The sequence below is a fragment of the Cinclus cinclus genome, chromosome 6, assembly GCF_963662255.1.
Source record: "Cinclus cinclus chromosome 6, bCinCin1.1, whole genome shotgun sequence".
Lineage (NCBI taxonomy): Eukaryota > Metazoa > Chordata > Aves > Passeriformes > Cinclidae > Cinclus > Cinclus cinclus.
In genome coordinates, this window is record NC_085051.1 from 47122342 (window position 1) to 47141855 (window position 19514).

Below are 19514 nucleotides of genomic sequence, written 5' to 3' on the forward strand. Positions count from 1 at the left end.
TCTTTAAAAAATCTCTATTTTTCTTAGTGCTTGAGAAGGTGATACATTCACATTAATTGAAATTATACTTATGTGCAGCTAATTCACATGATGTAAAAGTTGAAGGTTGTGAATTAATTTGGTTTATTATTATGTCCAATGTGTTACTTAATCTTCAATGAGGCAGGATGGATTTTCTATTAACTCGTGCCAGTACTAGTGCCACGAATATATTCTGAATAGGCAGCAGGGCTGATGTCTCCTGCTTAGGCTTAGGTCCTAAGGATGCTCAGTGGTAGTTGATAATTCATATATGTAGACAAATATTTTGAAGCCTTTGACCTTTTTTGTGCTCCCCATTGGAAGAGGATTACCAGGATAAGATGAAAGGAAACTTCTGTAAACCAGGTAACAACATCCAGATAACTTGATAACAGCCTACCAGTGAACTTAACCAGAGCATACTTGTAAAATGTGATCTGACAAGATAAAAACTAGAGCTCTGGGGAAACATGGATCTAAGTCAGCCATGCATTCAGCATTATAATCAGGAAGACAACAGGTCCTCAACAGAGGGGGATCTGAAGTGGCAGGAGGTGTAAGTGTTGTCTCCATTACGTTCTTGCTGATACTTCAGGCAAGAGTAGAAACTCTGAAACAAGTACTGTGGTTGGCTGTGAAATGTTGCTATAGAAGGTTGAGGAAGCCAATAAAGGGGGATGAGAGGATCAGCAACTAAAAAACTTAACCTTATGTGGTCCTTTAAGTGTATCTTAAGTGTAGTTTATGTACATTTTAACAGCTATCCTTACTAACAAGAAGCATTTAAATGAGAGAGATAGCAGCCGTAAAGCTTGAAATGGTTCAAGTATTGCAGATGGCAGACATCGGCTCACAGATGACAGGGAAGGACGTGACGGTCAGAAGTACGCGGCACTTGGGAATGTAGTTTTACTGGTGGATTCGGCAGTGCTGGGCTAATAGCTGGGATCAGTGACCTTCGAGATCGTTTCCAGCATAGATAATTTTGTGATCCTGCGGCACGTCCGGCAATTCCGGACGAGTCTCACCTCACAGATTGCTGAAAGCACCGCCAGGGGGCGCGCGCGGCAAGGCGGGGGGGCGGGGCCCGGGCGCGGCAGGGGCGGGACCGGGGCGGGGGCGGGGCCTGGGAGCTGCGGGGGCGGGGCTGCGCTTCCTGCGCATGTGCGTGGCGGCCCCGGAAAGGCGGCCACGTCTGCCGGAAGTGATGGGGCTGCGCCGCCCGGCTCGGCCCGCGGCCCCGCGCTGACCGCCTGCCTCTCGCGGCTTCTCTGGGGCCGGGGCGGCCCCCGCGTTGGCAGGAGGTGAGGTCGGGCTGTGCTGAGGTCCCCCGCCGCTCCCGAGTGGGGCCGGGCCTGGGCAGGGCGGCGGACAGGCCTTGCTGGGGGTGGGGGGCAGCGGCCACTCTGAACGTCGCCTTCCCGGGAGCTGGGGCAGAGGCTGACGCCGCCGCTGTGGTGTCTCAGGCCCGTGGTGCAGGTGAGAGCACGGATCTGTCCGCCGTGTTAGTGTCACGGAAGAGGCAGCGGGTGCAGTGTGAGGGAGAACGACTTTCTGCCTGAGCCGGGTTGGGAATTTGCAGGCCAAACGTCTAAGGCATAGTTTTTTTATCTTTGTGATACTCTGGAGTAGCTGATGATACCAGAAATTGATGCAGTGGTCTGTTTTTAATAACCTAGATTTAAAACCCTAGGTTTTGTCTGTTTTCCTCAGAAAGTGATTTGATTTATTTCCATTAGTTAACAAAACTGCAAAATACCAAATGAGTAGAGGAGAAGTATTATAATAACTACAGCACTAATAACACAACAGTTGTTAGGGTAAACAATACATATTGCCTTATCAGCAGCAATCTGATTTGTAATCCTTCTGTCTTTCGCAGTACATGGTCCTGAAATTTTAATTGTACAGAGTTCGTCAACAGATACTCATCATGTCTTGGCTTGCTGATCTCGCTGGAAAGGCAGAGGATCTACTCAACAGAGTTGATCAAGGAGCTGCATCAGCTCTGAGCAAAAAAGACACATCAAGCAGTGCAGTTTATGATAATAAGAACTTGGACTCTGCCAATGAGTATTCTGAAGTGCACCAGCATACTGGAGAACTGAGGTACCAGACGTCATCCAAAGCAGCCTACATCTCGTCAGCAGCTGAAAATATCAGACACCAAAAGGCCACAATCCTAGCAGGAACAGCAAATGTTAAAACAGCACGTAGGACATCAGAGGCAGCTTCTGCAGTTGAAAATGCTTCCACACCCAGAGCTGCCTCACATTTTGTGAGAAGAAAAAAGTCAGAACCTGATGACGAGTTGCTATTTGATTTTCTCAACAGTTCGGAGAAAGAACCTAATGCAAGGATAGATTCTAAAAAGGAGAAGAATAAGGCTCCTGTTCTGCAGAATCACTCTCGGACTTCAAGTATTAGTTCTGTGTCTACCAGTACACAGAGTGCAAAAACTACTGAAGATAATTCCATCAGGAGCCAAGGCAATGGTAGTTAAATAGTGTTGAACCTAGAGATATTTAAACCCTAGTATGTCTAGGGTAAGGCTAGGTAATGCATGAAACTTCATGTCACTTCATGAAACATTTGATGGTGGTAGTATGTCAGATGGGTGAGATACAGCAGGACCTTTCACATATTTTCATCACTGGGGTAATACTAGGTACCATGATAATTTGACAAAGTGCATAATTAATACCAAAATCTTTTGTGCTCTGGATCTACCTTGTTGCTGCTGTTCACCCTGACCTCTCTGAGCTGTGGTCTAACCTTTCTTCAGCCCCACATTGTCCCCATGTAGAAGCACAGGTGCTGCTGCTTTTGTTTGGTCACTTGGGCTGTTGTTGCCACGTGGGAGAGGAAGTGACTTTCACCCACAGAGCAATGGTGTTGGCTGTTGCCCAGTGCAGCACATGAGCTGAGGTGAGGTGTTCCCTGTTCCACCTTGCAGGAGGGGTGAGCTGGCAGACTTGCTTGTCCTGCAGGAAGCTGGATGATGTGGACAGGCTGGTGTAGAGCTACAGGCATGAGAGAGCCAGAGAGATAAAGCCTCTGGGTTTACCAAAAGTAGTTCACAACTGCAGTCTAAATCCAGAAGCCTGAATGTGCCTCCAGGCCAGTTAAAAACTGAGGCTGGGCTCAAGTTAACCACACAAAGGAGAATGTGGCTGGGAAGTGTCAGGAACTTTTATTCTCTTGCCAGACTGTGCAGTCTGTACTCCATCCTTGTTGCTGTGTTACTTTGCTGTTACTTACTTTAGTAAGTTGAAGCAAGTGGTTCTTTTATTAATAATGTAGTTAGAACACTTTATTATTTGTTTAGTACTTTGAGTGTGTAAAGTAATTGTAAATGCCGTTTTTTTACTTACCACATTAAAGTATGCTGAAAACCTTCAGACATAAAAAGGGATAATTTCTAAACATGTGAATATTTTTCGATTTTTGAGTCCATGGCTTTTTAGTAAGATTCACTACTAATAGTAAATAATACAGATATGTTGGACCTGGCTCTGTGGCCTTGCTGACTGGTGCTTAAGAAACATTTGTTTTGCTCAGTGGGGCTTGTTGAATTTTCTTCTGAGGATTTTTGATCAGAGTTTGCATTGTGGAGCTGCTAAATAAGAAAGAATGCAGTTACAATACAGGATTTGAACATGCTGTTTTCCGAAGTTGATTGTACAGATAGATCTGTGTCATCTAAATAGTCAGCACAGAAGCTGTTGAAGTAGCTTATGATATATTAGTTATAGACAAAACCAGTTAACATTATGCTTTTTATATTGCTATGGTTATAATCTAATCTCTGCTCTAAATGACTCATTTCTTGCTTCATTATCTTAATTGATCTATTGAGTTTTTCAGACAAAGAAATGAGCCTAAATTATTTCATAAGTTGGAAACTGTGTAAATAAATCAGAGGAAAGAGAGTGACACTACTTAGGATTGTCTTAATCAGAAAAGGGCTTGAGAAAATGTGGAAGAAATCTTCCAGTCACTGCTGCTATTTGTGGGTGTGGTGTTGCTCAGAATTAATGGTGTGCCCCTGTTCCCTGGGCTTGGGGTCTTAGGAGCTGTTACAGTGTTAAGGAGAGAGGTGAGGCAGCTTGGTTAGTGATCACAAGGGAAAGTAAATAATGTCTTAACAATTTCACTGCAGTCTTGCTTTGAATTAGTTGCAGTCTGGCCCTGTGGATTTTCAGCAGTTATTCACCTGAGACATACTAAATTCAGCAGTAATATGTTTGGATTGCTTGCTCGTTTGTTCGCTGCTTGCTATGTCATCGTATCTTAACATTGCTGCAAGGCTTCCAACTACCTGCATGCTGGAATCAAGACTCTTACAGTGGATTTGTAGCTTTCACACCATTAATCAAGGATACTGTGTGTGCACGAAGGGAATGGCTGTTGGTTCCTCCTTCCCTCCAGGGGAGTGTTGTTCAGAATACCACTAGGAGTTCCTTTATTGTTCTCTCTTTTTGAAATAAAATTGGCATTGGCAAAATCTGAATGGAAACCCAGAATGAGTTTGTACTAAAACATCCTGCGGTTAGTTGCTATGTATATTTAGTGTTTTCTGATACTCTTTAGTTTCTGAGGACTTCTCTGAGCAGCAAAGTCATGGAGTGTTAATGTTTTGAAATCCTAAAGTTGCCATTTATGTAATAAGAAAATTTGTAACTTCTACATCTTGTCTTGCAGTATTAACAAAAACACTGCCTGATGCATGTAAATACTCCTGTTTTGTGCAATCCCTTGTGAGAAGCAGCTCTGTATTGCATTTCAGCATAAACTGTTTTATTATCACTGTTGTTCCTTAACCATTGATGGAGAGCGTGGAACTACTGTTTGTAGAAAGACAGTTTACAAACACATTCATTCATTCTAAGTTGCATCTCTCTGTACAGAAACTCCAGACAGTTCAGACTCTGGCCTGGGAGCACAGGGGAATGGCCTGAAGGATTCATCACCAAGTGCAGTCACCAACCCCAGCCTTTCAGCTGATGATGATTCCAAATCACATGAGCTGTCCAATCTTCGCCTGGAGAACCAGCTGCTGCGAAATGAAGTTCAATCTTTAAATCAAGAAGTGGCTTCATTAATACAAAGGTCCAAAGAAACACAAGAAGGTACTGCAGCTATAACATTAGTAAAATGGTAGTGAACTAGGAAACAATGCTCTGTCTATTTGTAATAAAAATTCTCCAGGTACATTTGCATGTATGACTTCCTATGTAATGAGATGGAAGAAATAAAAAGGCTTGTTCAACTACAAAGGTAAAACAAATGTTGATTAAAATGATGTGTTTAAATTAACTAAAAAGCTTACATCTTAATAAAACACTGTCAGCAAATACCATATTTAAAATACTTTTCCTGCATTTTAATGGCTTTTGCAAAATACTTATTTTTAAATGAGTAAATTCCTTTGAATACTTCAAATTGGCTACTCTCTGGTTGTAGTAGACTACAGTCTCTGATGCCTAGAAATTGACAGTAAAAGTATAAAATTAGTATTTTTAATATGGCATCACTGGGTTTTTCAAAGCCAAGTGAAATGACAAATGTAAAAAATGTGAGTACAAATTAAATGATTAAACGGAGAGCAAACTCCTGCTGTTAAGCATAACATTGAGGTACCACTTTTTTTTCACAGTAACTGCATAAGCCAGATAACTTTAATATCCGGTGAAGTTTAATGTGTGGTGTTAGATTAAAAACTGAAGTTTCTAAGTATTCAGGCATTATTCACGACTGGTGTAGTTTTCTATTGTTTTTTATGTGACAATAAACTCAAACTAGAACTGAATTAGATGATTTATGCAAGCATTTCTCTTGGCACAGGGATATTTGACAGTAGGCCTTTGCAAGGGATGGGGCAGGTGAAATCTGTCATCTTCAGTGTGACTCAGAAGGAAGTGTCTATTTTGAGATAGCCTCCAAAATTTTCTGGGTTGTGCTTTGACAGCCAGTCTGGCATTTGTTACTTCCTGGTAGCTCATATATTTTCAGTTTTACTTGAACTTGGTTGTATTTATTTTTTTCTTTAACAAATGAGATAGGTGCATCCTGACTGCTTACAAGACCTTGCAATATCTACTTTTGTTAACTTCAAAGAAACTTCTTGTTTTGCAGAACTGAATAAATCCCGAGAGAAGGTGGAGAAGTGGAATGTTGACCATTCAAAGAGTGACAGGATGGTTAGAGAACTTCAGGCTCGAGTGGATGATCTGACAGAAGCCGTTGGTGCCAAAGATTCCCAACTAGCTGTGCTGAAAGTACGGTTGCAAGAAGCTGATCAGCTCTTAAGTGCTCGTACAGAAGCTTTGGAAGTACTGCAGAGTGAAAAATCACGGTACTTCATAATTTCATACTTTGGAATTCTGCAAATAGTGATAAGTTTTAAAAAAGCAAGGTAGATAATTTAGTGTCTTCAAGAATGAAAAATAATAAGCTAATGAGGAAAGATTTGAAGTACAAGGATTAAAGTTTGCACTAAAATGGTCTATCATAGTTGGCAGTGGGAGCACGACAAATGAGTATTAAATAGGGTATCTGTTGGCATCTGATTAGTGAAATCCATTTTGTGTAAAGTATTTGTTTGTGTCAGAGGTGTGAAGCTGAAAGTCCCAAGAATTTTTTTTTTTTTGAAAAACAGACTTGGTTATTCACAAATATAATGGTTTTTCTGAACGTACCTTGCTCCTGGGATGTGGATACTCCAGAATACAGGCCAGAGAGGAGAAGCGTGAATCAGTAACTCCAAGCCTCACACCTATAGTCTATATGCAGTAATCTAATGGGCAAATTTTCAAAGCTGGTCTGGAAGCCAGGAGCTTATATTTCCACACACACACACACACAAAAAAAATCACGCTAGCTTGCTTCTTTATTTGTGTATCTCTATTTCAGGATAATACAGGACCACAGTGAAGGAAGCAGTTTACAAAATCAAGCCCTTCAAACTCTCCAGGAGAGGCTGCGTGATGCAGACTCTGCACTCAAGAGAGAGCAAGAAAGTTACAAACAAATGCAGGTTAGACATGAAAAGGAAGACTTTAAGGCTCTGCTTCTGAGATCAGATCCATGAGGTTCCATGTGGTCTCTCCTCCGACTTCAGTTCCTGTTCAGGGTACTGATTGCTTAGAAGGATGTGCTGTCTGCTGCACTAAATACTCTTAGATGCTAATTTATTTCTTACATGTTATTTCAAAAGCTTCATCTGTAAAAGTTTTTGAGGATTAATGATAACAATTTTTATTGGGTCTTTTTCATGCTAAATTAATGTTAATGCATGTTTTAAAAGTAAATCAGTAATCGGTTTAGTTTTTCAAGTGTGTTGTTACACAACATATTGCTGCACAATCCTACTGCAAGATCTTAAGATGAAGGATCATTTCTGTGGTAAAGATGAGAGTACATTATTAATAGAGAATGTTTTCTACACTTACCTTGGCCTTTGTTATATATAATAACATCTCTGAAAATCTTTATCAGTGTCTGTTTTGTTTGTTTTACAGTACTTCAAAATATGTCATACTACAATTGATAATATTTTTTGAGGGGCAAGCTTGCTTTTTGTTTGCTAAATAAGTGTGAATAATAGGAAGATTATTGTTCCCTTACTATTTGTGGTGAGGGAGAGAAAAGCATATTCTTACTTGGATTATTTACCACTTGCCTAAGCAAGCAGAGCTTCTTTCCATGTAGCAGTAATATGTCTTTAAGTTGGAGATGATAGATAGGAGGTGGTGTGCTCTGTGTAGGTGCTTTTAAATTTTGTTTTTTCCTTCCTAGGTTAAAGTTGAGACTGTCTTTAAACACCAAGTATTGTTTTTTTTATTGCTAATAGAATGAGTTTGCGGCTCGTCTAAGTAAAGTGGAAGCAGAACGTCAGAACCTGGTAGAAGGGATAACTGTAGCAGAGAGAAAGTATTTAGATGAAAAGAGGCGAGCTGATGAGCTTCAGCAGCAAGTCAAAATAACTAAAAGCCACCTAGAATCTGCAAAACAGGAGCTGTCAGACTACAAACAGAAAGCTACTCGCATTCTTCAAGTAAGCATTGTTGTGAAGAAATACAGTGTGATTTGTATGCTTTAGCTGTTTTAAGGTCTTATGCTTCAAATAATCTAATTTGTGGTATTTCTTTCATGTGACCTGTAATGTGTTCTGGAGCATAGCTATAATGATACATATATAGAACAGCTACCAGTTTGCCATTTGTAAACTTGAGTTTATAGTTGAAATTATGGAATTGAAATGGTAGTTCAGGTCCTGAACCTGAAAAAAAAATCCCAAGTGAACTGTTGCACTTACTGCACATCATCTGACAGTGTGTTCCATATCCAAGAGTCTAGTTAGTTAAGTAGATGAAACCTACAATTTGTTCCATATCCAGTATTCTTGATTCAAGAATATTTCTCTGTGCTGCTTGAGGCTGAAGCGTAGCATAGAATGGATACTTAACATGTAACCAGAGAATAATTTTCCATGTCCTGAAAGGCTTCTTGTATATGAACAGTGGCAAAAAAAAAAGCTATTTTGTGTTGAGTTCTGTACTATGTAAATTGTTAAAGATCCCATGTCCAGATGTGGTTGGTTTGAGTCCTCTTTATAAATGTCAGCAAGATGTTGAAGGTAGGGAACTCTTTTTCGAATAGTTTAGTCAAATGTTCAAGGACAGGTTTTAAATCTTCTTGGTAAATATGAAATGCCTAAAATCATAAGTCAGTGTGGAGGTAACATTAGGCTGCCTGAATAGAATTGTTTATCTTCTGTCCTGGAAGAATTATCGCTGTATTTGGTTCTTGATTTTGTTGGGAGGAGAAAAAAGGGTGTCAGTTTTGTCTATAGTGTCTGATGGTGAGCGTCCTGTCCGTTTCAGTACTGAGAAGGCCAAAACTGTGTTATGAATGACAAGTTTAACATTCCAGGTGCTTGTACAGAACAAAGCTGTACTCTTCTACAGGTAACACAGGCTGTCAGTAAAACTGGTCTTATGGCATACAGGAAATCAGAAAGATTATCAATACGGAAGCATTTTCATTTTCAAATGTGTAGGGTCATTATTGGATAAAAGACAGATAAAACAGTCATTATAGCCTTTTCTAGTTGAGCACTTGTTCAGCACTGCTACTAATAATGTACTGACTTATTTTTTCAGTCTAAAGAAAAGTTGATAAACAGCTTAAAAGAAGGCTCTGGTATTGAAGGCCTGGATAGCAATACAGCAAGCACAGTGGAACTGGAGGAACTGAGACATGAGCGAGACACTCAGAGAGAAGAAATACAAAAACTAATGGGGCAAATACAACAGATGAGAGCAGAGCTGCAGGTAGCTATGTCTATGTGCATTTGTATTTATAGTTAGCTACAGCTAACAAAAGGACTGTTCTCTTGTATACTGTGGGTCTGTTGTTTCTGTATTTATTACCTTACTTCTCTCTTCCCTCACTACTGTGTAGTCCTTTTGAGGGAAGCATTTCTTTTTTAACAATCATAGTGATTTGTCTAGCCATCACTTATATTCCTTTCTGCAAGAGCTACTACTCCTTGAAGCACCTAATCCAAGTCATCTGCTGGCATAATGGACTCCACACAGCAGCTGCTCGCGAGCCCATGTTAAACAGTTTTAACCTGTAGAAAGTAGAAAGGAAGAAGTGGAATCTTTGCTTTTTCACAAAATGCATTTTTTTATTACTGTGTTGTTAAAAATATTCTGTATAAAATGATGAAATGCAATTTATCCAATACACCCACACCTTCCTTTTCCTTTGAAGAAATATTGCATATACTACATTTTTTTGCTGTTACCTATGAGAGATTTGCAATAACATCTGAATGTTAGTGAAATGGTAATATTTGTGTTCATTTCAGGATATGGAGACACAGCAGGTAAGTGAAGCTGAGTCAGTGAGAGAGCAGCTTCAAGACCTACAGGAGCAGATATCAGCACATAAAATGGCCAAGCAAGAGGCAGAAGCTGAACTAGAACGGCAAAAACAGGTTAGGAATTATTGGAAGCTGCATCTCTTTTTAGGTCCCATGTGGTGCCATCAGCAAAGCATTTGGCTTAATAAGAGAATATTTGGATACTTGGGCGGTATTTGATTTATTTTTTATCTAGTACTCCAAAGAAATCCCCAAAAGCTTGGTGAATGTCACTAGGTCAAGGAAAGTGCAGCCAGGACTAAGCAATGCTTGGGGATACTTCTGGATACTGCGGGTGAACAGAGATCCCACTGAATAAACAGGGCCCTAAGGAAGGGCACAGAATTGATTTAGGATCTTGAATTTTATTCAAGAAAAAAATCAAACATACAGTAACAAGCGTAATATTTTTAATGTCAAAAACCCTAATACTGAAAATGGCTACTGTGAAACTTCTGTTCAATTAATACGTAAGTTGTAGTTTTTAGAACAATGTCATAGTAGTACGAATTTAGAGGTAATTTATTTAATCCATTTGTTACTCAGTTTTGAATCTAATTTTCATTACTTATAAACTGCTCTAGTAGACAAATTGCTGATAAAATTATGTTAATGAATTCTGTCAGATTGTGTCATCTTTTTGAGCAAATTCTGCCTTGATTTAAGCAGTTCTGTGCTATAAAGAGAGTGGGGGAAAAACGGCAAACGCATATTTCATGTGAACAAATTTATTATGCAGTAGGAATTGTACAAATGCTTTGCAACCTGTTAAAAATTTTCCTTGTAACAAAAAGCTCATGTAAAGAGAATTAATAATGAAGAAAGCATAAGTCCTCTGTATCTGCTAGGAACAATTTATCTTACAGGATTATCTAGCCTTTCAGAAATTACATTTTAATGGGATGCTCGCAGCTTGAACTAATTAAAAGGCAGAAGTCGAGGTGTGCTCTTGATGGGTAGCTGATGTTTATTATATCAAAGCAGATGGTAGATTGTATTTTGTTACTCCTGCCCTTCTGAGGAATATGGTTTAAGTCAATAGCAAGAGTAAGGTGAATTTAAAAGTTATCAGTTATTGCAGAAACTGAAGTCTTCCTTTTGATGACACCCATTTACATGCGCTTTTAACATAATTGCTCTTGTTGATACTTAATGTAATTATGGTCACTTCTGTCTGGGAGTTGCTTTAGCTATTGTCATAAGGTTTCTAAAACTGAAGATGGAAAATAAGTAGAGGTGTTATTTTTGTGTACATCTGATGGTTCAAAGGGAGAACAGGGTTATCTGTTCTCTGTCGTGACTGACAGTTGAAGTGATGGTGATTTGAAGATTGCCTTAATTTAAAAGATAAGCTTGACAGCTCTCTCAGTGGAAGCTAAAATAGCCACTAAATCATGGGAATAACAAAAGTTAGATTTACTCTTCAGTAATTTTTTTTAACTAATACTCCTCCTGCTGTGTTAATTTATCCTAAACTTTAGAGGGAGCTGCCATACAGAATTATGGATAGTTGTGCCAAGGGTTTTCAAACATGTTTAAAGAATGGTATTTTGAATTAATGAGTTTATTTTAGGAATACAGATACCGTATCCCTATGTGTTTTGTAATTGTTACATTATTGACACAATTTTAAGGTAGCACTACAACAAATGGTTGAAGTATAAGGAAGATAAAAATATGATCCCAGTGAAATTGTGTGACTCTTAGTAAACTAGTCTGGATTGATATTTATGTTAGGGCAATCTCCACAAAAAATTCAATTGGCCATGTAGGTTGTGACTTGATACTCAGTCTTCTCTATCCCTGTACCCCATCCTAGTCAGGTATGTAACTAGAATAATATTTCAGTTTGTATTTGATTGCAGCATATTGCTTTGTTGTGTTCTGTTGTGAAACTCCAGGTAACTAGAGTTTTTCTGTCAAAATACATATAAAATGTTTCATGCATAATTGTGATAAATTCTATAGGAACTACATTATACTGAAGAAGAATTGTATCGAACAAAGAATACTTTGCAAAGCAGAATAAAAGACAGAGAGGAAGAAATTCAGAAGCTCAGAAATCAGGTGTGTATAGAAAATCCTGTAAGCATTCTACTAGTGAGGTACAGTGTATTTGTTTTCAATAAAGAGTAGAGTTTTGAAAGTAGGGAATACAAGAAGGGAGCCAGGTAAATAGCCTATTTTATAGACCACTGTCCCAACTAGACCTGGTGGGGGGTGTTGGATCGACATTGTTCTCTTTGCAAACTAAAAAAACATGTTGGAGTTTGATTAGGTCATTATGAATTCTGCCAAGATCCTTGTAACTGTTCAAAGAACCTAAGTTATATCCTGCAGACTCAGTGATCCATCTGGCCCAGTGTTCTATCTTGGCCAGTGGCAGTAGGGGGCCAGCCTGTGAGCCTGGCCATTTCCTTCATTCCTGTGCACCTGCTCAACATCAGCAGTTGAATTAGGGTTGTTAGTATTTTAGTCATGACTTGGTTCTACTGCTTTGTCGATGAACCTGTTTCCCTTGTATCAGTCTAACCCCTTTTGGAACCTCCTCATACTTGTGAGCAGTCACCTTGGGCAGCTGAAGGCATAGGCCTTGTTCTGTTAAGTTACCTTAGCATGGTGAAAAGTAGGCTGTGTGTGGAGAAATTGGTAGTCTGGAGTCAGGTGTGGTCAGCTGAGCAGTTAAGAGTGTCAGGATTTGGAAATGGTTGTGATGTGATACGGATTTCTTGGCCATGTTGGCAGATGAATTTTCTGGTAGTGCTGAACTTCAGGACTACCTGCACCTGCCTGATTGCAGGCACCTAATTTGTATTTTGGATATCTGTAATTCCTGATGATTCTTCATTAATGAAGCTGCATTTTTGTGGAATATGATGCCACAAAGTGGCTGAGGTCCAAGACTAGTGAATAGATGAGCTATTGCACAGATGGCAGATCTGGTAATTCCCATTTGCTTGAAATATTTTCTGCAAATTGAATTACATCATCATGTCAAATGCATGATCCATTTGCTGGTTTTGCAGTTCTTACTTGATAGTACAATCACATTTTCTGCCTTGGTGCTCCTCAGTTGTTCTGCAACATATCCTGCATCCTGTAAAATAGTGTTTGAAAAGTTTTTACATGCTCGCTAAGTTGAAAGTATGGGAACCAGGTTGGATTAGCATGCTACTGATTGCTGTTTAAACTTGTCTCTGAGGCATAGTATCAAATTGTGATCAAATTGAAGTTTATACAGAAACTTTCACATGATTATAGGTGGAAAACAGATATATTTTTACATAGTTTCTTGTGCAATGTAAACAGTTAACAACTGTTGAAATTAAGTTTCTTCTTTATTGCACTCACCAGTGATAGTTTTGATGGCATTACCTGTAAAAATTCTGCAGTGGAGTAACTTGGTTCTTGAAGGCTTAGGTTATTATAGAGCTTTGTCATATGTCAGTTGGTCGGAGATTTAATTTAGAATGACTTTTTTTCTTTTTTTTTTAGCTCACAAACAAGACTCTAAGCAGTAGTAGTCAGACAGAATTAGAAAATAGGCTTCATCAGCTGACAGAAACACTAATTCAGAAGCAAACCATGTTAGAGAGCCTGAGCACAGAGAAGAACTCACTTGTGTACCAGCTGGAAAGGCTGGAGCAGCAGCTGAAGGCTATCCAAGGCACAAGTGCTAATGGACCTTCCATTAACATGGCAGGCATTGATGGTGCTGAAGGTAAATAAGGAAATTCTTAAAACTTTTGTCTTTTCTGTAGTCTGGGCTTTTTTTGTTTCCTAATGCCTTTCCCTGAAAGCCTGAGTTTGTAAGGAAAAACAAGTGCTGAAAAAAGGCTGCTCATTCTAGAGACCTTTGTCCAGTAGCCAGTATCATAAAAAGTAGTTTACTAGAATCTCCTTTTGGTGAACAAATGGCTTCAGTAAATTTAATAAAGCAAATTCAGCCTTTAATTCTCAGTACTATGGCAGTATTGGAACAATTCTGTCACTGGTGCAAATAAGCAGGTGTTTTGGGGTTTAAACTGAATATTAGAAACAGGATTGAAGTATTCTCTTGCAAAAAAGGTTTGGGAGGAGAGTAAGAATGGAATGCTTCCTTTTGAGAATTGAGCTGGTTGAAATTAATTTCTTCCTTGCTTTCTACTTTTTTTTTTTTTTTTTTTTGAAAAGCAGCCTAAAATATGATGGTTCTGATGAGATTGGTTTGTCAGTCCTGTGTCTCTGGGACAACCGCAGCAGTTGATCATGGAAACCTTGCTTTTCAGAGTCATAGTTTGTCATTTTGTATATATGTTGAGTAACTTTAAAAGCAAGGGTTAATCAGCAAGAGGTGTGAAATAACAGTCCAGACTTTTTTTCTGCTTAACAAAGCAGGAGTTGTTTGCAAGTAACTTCAGAAGGCTGAAGTTTAGTTACACAAGAGTAACATTATCAAATTTTTTTAGTAAAGTTGATGCATAGTAAAAATGTAAATAAAGTAAAAAAAATTGTTGAATGTACAAGTTAGCCTCAGAAATACTAATCAATGTTTCACTGTATGAGAGTAAAAAAAAAATTTGAGAAACTGTGCCAGTATCAAGCCTGTCCTTTTATACACCTAATAATAGTTATTGTGACGTGATGGAATTGAATATCAAGATATCCATTTAGTAAATTAATAAATTTTAAAAATATACTAAGTTGAAGGAAAGCTTAACTTGATTGTAATTTTATCAAGAATTGACAACAGTGCAATCATATTGATCACTATATTTATAGTATTTATATTTTTTATACTATCAGTTTAATTTGAAGAACAGCTTGTCTAATGTTTTGCACTTTTGCCCATCAAACAGGAGCTCGGCTGCGTAGTGTTCCTGTCCTGTTCAGTGACACTGATAGCAGCGTGGCAGGAATGTACGGCAGAGTCCGCAAAGCTGCCAGTACCATAGATCAGTTCAGGTAAGGCTCTCCTGAGGCAATGCATCTGTAACTGCTGGCATCCTTGTAGTTCTCAAGGGACACACTTTGGTGCGTGCTGTTCCCTTTTATGAAGGGAAAAGTTTAAAATAATGTAGCTAAAGTGTGGTATGAAATCCTAAATACTGACCTACTTCACTTGTGCTTTCCTATGATATTAATATTCTTAAGCTTTTGCGAATTTCTGTCAATTATTGAAATGAAGCTCTTACAGACTTTGATGTAAGAAATTCCCTAAGTTATGAAAAAATATCTAATCTAATTCACTACCATTTTCTATGTTTTTTACTTTTAGAATAGCTTCTACATTTTTACTTTTACTTTTTAAAAAAAAAAAGTTTACCTTTGACTGTGTCTGTGATAAACACCAAGTGTATTAGTGGGGGAGTATCAGCTGTACTCTCTCAGTCCTGATGAAGACAAGATTCTGCCTTCTAAACCAATGCAGCTGTTTACCTTGAAGATAATCTGAGGAATTAGTAGATGAAAATCATTTTGGATCCAGCAATAAATTTGCTTTAATCCCTTTCTGAGAAGTTAGGTGAATTGACAGTATTCACAGCAAAGGTCTGCTACAAAAATTGAAAGAAATATCAACAGAAAACAAAATTTGGTAGTACTACTTAGTCCTTTGAAAGCAAGATACCTTCATAGAAAGTCTTTTGTGCTTTCATCGTACTTGAATTTCATTGTGAAGAGATTTCTGTGACTGAGGAAAGATTAGGAGGATATGTTTTATGGTCTGAATTTTGTCAACCCTCTTAATGTTTTGAGTACATGAAGTAAAATTCAAGACAACAACAAAGTCTTGTGTGTATTTGAGAAAATTCTAGACAGAAACAAAGCTATGATGTTTGAGTTTGTGGTGACTGGGATGAGTGGAACAGGAATTGATTGCTCAGTGTTGAATTGTGTGTTTTGTTTTCTCTTGCTACCTGTGTAGCATTCGGCTGGGAATCTTTCTGAGGCGCTACCCCATAGCAAGAGTCTTTGTAATCATTTACATGGTGAGTCAACTTTCTTGAATGCAGGATTTCTATAGCCAGTTTACATGCCAGTATGTCTTAAATTGCAAGATTGATGTTCAAAAGGCTATCATTAACTACTCGATGTTGGTTTTTGGAAAGTGGACCAAATAATAATAATAATACTTCTACAACAGCGTTTTGGAGTCATGTTGCTTGGCAGTTTTCAGTTTTTCCCAGTAATTCTTAGTATAGCAGTCTTAAAGACACTTATGTAACTAGCATTTAAAGGCCTGTGAAAGTAGATTTTTAGTAGTAAAATATGGAATAATGGTGACCAGTTGTGAAGGTTAACCTGTCACACCTGTATTCACTGCATTTATGAAAATGACATTTTTAGAGCTTCTTTAATATTTGACTCTTCATTTTGATTTTTTTCAGTGGCTAATGATTGCTCTTCTCCAGTAGCTGAAAAAGCATCAAGACAAGTTTTTCTTGGTAGACCTAAATAGTAGAAAATTGCTCGCCCACATCGGGCAAAACTGTCAGGCTGTCAATTGCTAGAAGTGAAATGCCTCCCTTATCCACTGGAGGGCTAGTGCCCTGAGAGCTGCAGGGACCTGTGGAAAGGCAAGCTTTGTAAAAAACACTGAAGACTTCTGCTGCCCAAGGTGCAATCTGAAGGGAAGCTTGATGGTAGCTGTAAAGGAACTGGGAAGTCAGTGGTAGTTATCCCTTTTCAGCTCAAACCTTGTCTATGACTACTATAACTTGAATTTTAAAAAATATTTTTTAAAAATAATGTGGGTTATGTATTCCTTTTTGCACTCCAGGCAGCTTCTGTTCAAATTGGATAATTTCAGCCAAATTTGAACGGGAATTAACATTCCTACAGAATTCATAAAAATGCCTCAAATCAGTGTCTGTGGTCAGGGGAAGGAAATCAGAGCTTGGCTGGTTTACAGTCTGGTGTCAGCCAGTTGGCACAGGAGTAGTGACTTACCAGTCACTCAAGGCACATCACGTAATGTGCTGGCTGGGGAATGGGTATCAGAGGGAACAGCTGAAGTCACTGTGGCATGGAGGAAAACAGAAACCAGACAACACAAGTCTGTAGGAAAACAGGCTGCTTTATTTCTGCTGCTTGTGTCCAGTCATTAGTTTTCTGTAAATAGTTTCTTCAGAATCTGATTTTGCATTTTGTTGTTCAAATGCCAATTATTTTTTTTAGAACTATCTGATTAATAGAAAAGCTATTTTAATAAAAATATTTCTACAAAACAAGTTTTATCAGCTCTCATTGTGAGTTCTCCTATTTACTGCTGCTTTGGATGGTGATTGTCAGTGTTAAATTTCTTTCTTTTCTTTTCCCAGGCTTTGCTTCATCTCTGGGTTATGATTGTTCTCCTTACCTACACCCCAGAAATGCATCATGACAGTCCCAGTGGCAGGTAGACTGAGACAGGACCATATGCTGTGCTAATGTAATGTGGACTGGCAATGCCTTTGAATTATCAGTCCTGAAACATCAGCAAACTTTTCCTCATGGTGTTTTGGAAGGATGAAAACCATCATGCCTGATTTATCACTACCTTTCAAATACGTGTGTAATACTATGTAGCTTTTTCAATTTACCTAAAAGAGCATCACATACCTGGAGAAATGAAGCTGTTAAGATAAGCTCTGATTAGCTCTTACATTTTATGTAGACCCTCTGATGGTTAGAGTGAAAGATGAGGCTTGTTCTGCAGCCAAGTGCAAGGATTTCTGAAATTGCAGATATATCTGGTACAAATTATTTTAGGTCATACTGGATGTGGGCTATGGTCAGGTAATAAACTGTATTTAGCATTTTAAATAAACTTATTTCTGGTTTCTTTCAGTCTGCTTTTGCACTTCAGTTTTTAACTTTGTACATAATAGGCTTTTCCTTAACATTAACTGGAAAAAGGACAATGGATTGGTGCAATATATTTTTGTAAATAAGTTTAAGAATAAAATATTATGCATTCTTCTTAGCTTTGTACTTCTAGTGCAATTGATGTATCTTTCCTACCAACTGAATAGTGAGGCTACCTATGTAAAGGCTGGTATTTTAGCTTTATTAGAGAAAGCTAGATGATTTTTGAGAAGGAAGGTTTAAACTGTTGAGAAGTAATGGTGTTTCTTTTTGCACTTGAAATTTGTATATTTTAACTGCATTTTCTTATACCTCTCTCATTAGTACACGTCTTAATCAGATCTTACTGAAACATTTATTTTCTAAAGCTTTGGGTACTTAATTAAAGCTATTTCTATACAAAATGAAACATTTAAAATTTCTCATGTCTAAACACTCACCAAATATACTGATAAACAAACCTCATCAAATATTTATAGTAAAACCCAAAATACTGAACTTACTGTAGAAGTTCTGTTGTCAGATTGTGGCATTCTGTAATTATGAATTATTAATAGACAATCACACAAGGTCACTTTCTTTCCTTAAGGAATTTCTTGGGTTTTTTGTGTGGTGCTCACAGCTGGGTAATGAAAAGATGACTGCAAGCAACTTGTCACTCTTGCTCTTAAGGCTGTGGTTCAGTTTTTGTGTGGCTTGAACACACAGCATTAGGTCCTGGGCATGAAGTCTGTCACGCTGGCTCCTATGGAAATGTTACAGTGGACAAATGACTGTATTGCTGCTCTGATTCAGATCTTGCAGAGAAAATGAAAATGTTTGGATAAACTGAGGAATAAAAGAGCATTTATTCTAAGTTGTGTCTGCCCTCTATCACATTTGTTGCATTTTGCCTAATTCCTGTGTTCTTTTCAGCTCTGGTACTAAAGCCACTTTTGAACCCCAGGGGGAGCTGATTGCTATGGAAGGAGATCAAGAAAGGACCTTTGCACACTCATTTTTTGCACACATACAGTTTTTTCGTTTAAACACTTCAAAAACACTGAATCTTTGGATATTTCAGTATAATGTGTTATTTTGGGGGAACATTATTTGTGGTATAAATGCCCTACAGCTTTATATCTATTCTTACTTCCTTTTTTTTTTTTTTTTTTTTTTTTTAATTTTTTTTTTTTGGGGGGGGTGTGTGTGTGTCTTTGGTTCATTTGTTTGTGGGGGTGGTTGGTTTGGTTTGGGTGGTTGGTGGTTTTCTGTTTGGTTTTTTTGGGGTTTTTTTTGTCTGGTTTTTTTGTTGTTGAGTTTTTTTGTTTGTTTAGACAACACCTTTAGACAAATACTTTCTTTTTGGTGAAACGTACTGAAGCTGTTATGAAACCCTTTATCATAGATTAGTATTCTTTCTTTTCAGTATTCCAGACTTTGTGGTAGAAATTTCACAGGGGTAAGCACTAGAAGATTTCTGCTTGCTTGCCTGTTGAACTGAGCTTTTGTGTTCCAGTATCAATTTGGGCTTTTGTAGTGTGATGAGGATGATGATAAAGTGTTAAAGTGATGATAAAGTGTTTGATGTGGGCCACTTGGATCATCAACCCTGTGTTCTGGACTGTGCTAAACAGTTTCAGAGCTAGACAAGAAATAACACTCCACAAAGCTTTTGTTCAAACACACTAGAGTTTCTGTCCCACAGTTCATTGCCTGTACAGATGCAGTGCAAGAGCATGCAAGACCATGT

At 38.3% G+C, this 19514-nt stretch overlaps 1 protein-coding gene across 8 annotated transcripts; it reads left to right on the plus strand.

The window, feature by feature from the left end:
• The first annotated feature begins 1229 nt into the window (after window positions 1-1229).
• Window positions 1230-18638, plus strand: GOLGA5 (golgin A5). Of its 8 annotated transcripts, none has more exons than XM_062495488.1 (14): window positions 1230-1325; window positions 1904-2516; window positions 4932-5153; window positions 6160-6379; window positions 6937-7060; window positions 7877-8080; window positions 9189-9359; window positions 9902-10030; window positions 11924-12022; window positions 13451-13676; window positions 14794-14899; window positions 15861-15924; window positions 17257-17333; window positions 18372-18638. In XM_062495488.1, exons 2-14 carry the CDS (start codon window positions 1955-1957, stop codon window positions 18421-18423), a joined length of 2256 nt encoding a protein of 751 aa, XP_062351472.1. In that variant the 5' UTR covers window positions 1230-1325; window positions 1904-1954; the 3' UTR covers window positions 18424-18638. The 8 variants fall into 8 exon arrangements, 5 of the variants coding, with proteins under 5 accessions (XP_062351472.1, XP_062351471.1, XP_062351473.1 ...); XR_009933306.1 differs by lacking the exons at window positions 1230-1325; window positions 18372-18638 and adding exons at window positions 1369-1500; window positions 16324-16553 and having other exon boundaries at window positions 17257-17287; XM_062495487.1 differs by lacking the exon at window positions 1230-1325 and adding an exon at window positions 1369-1500.
• Window positions 18639-19514: the final 876 nt, after the last annotated feature.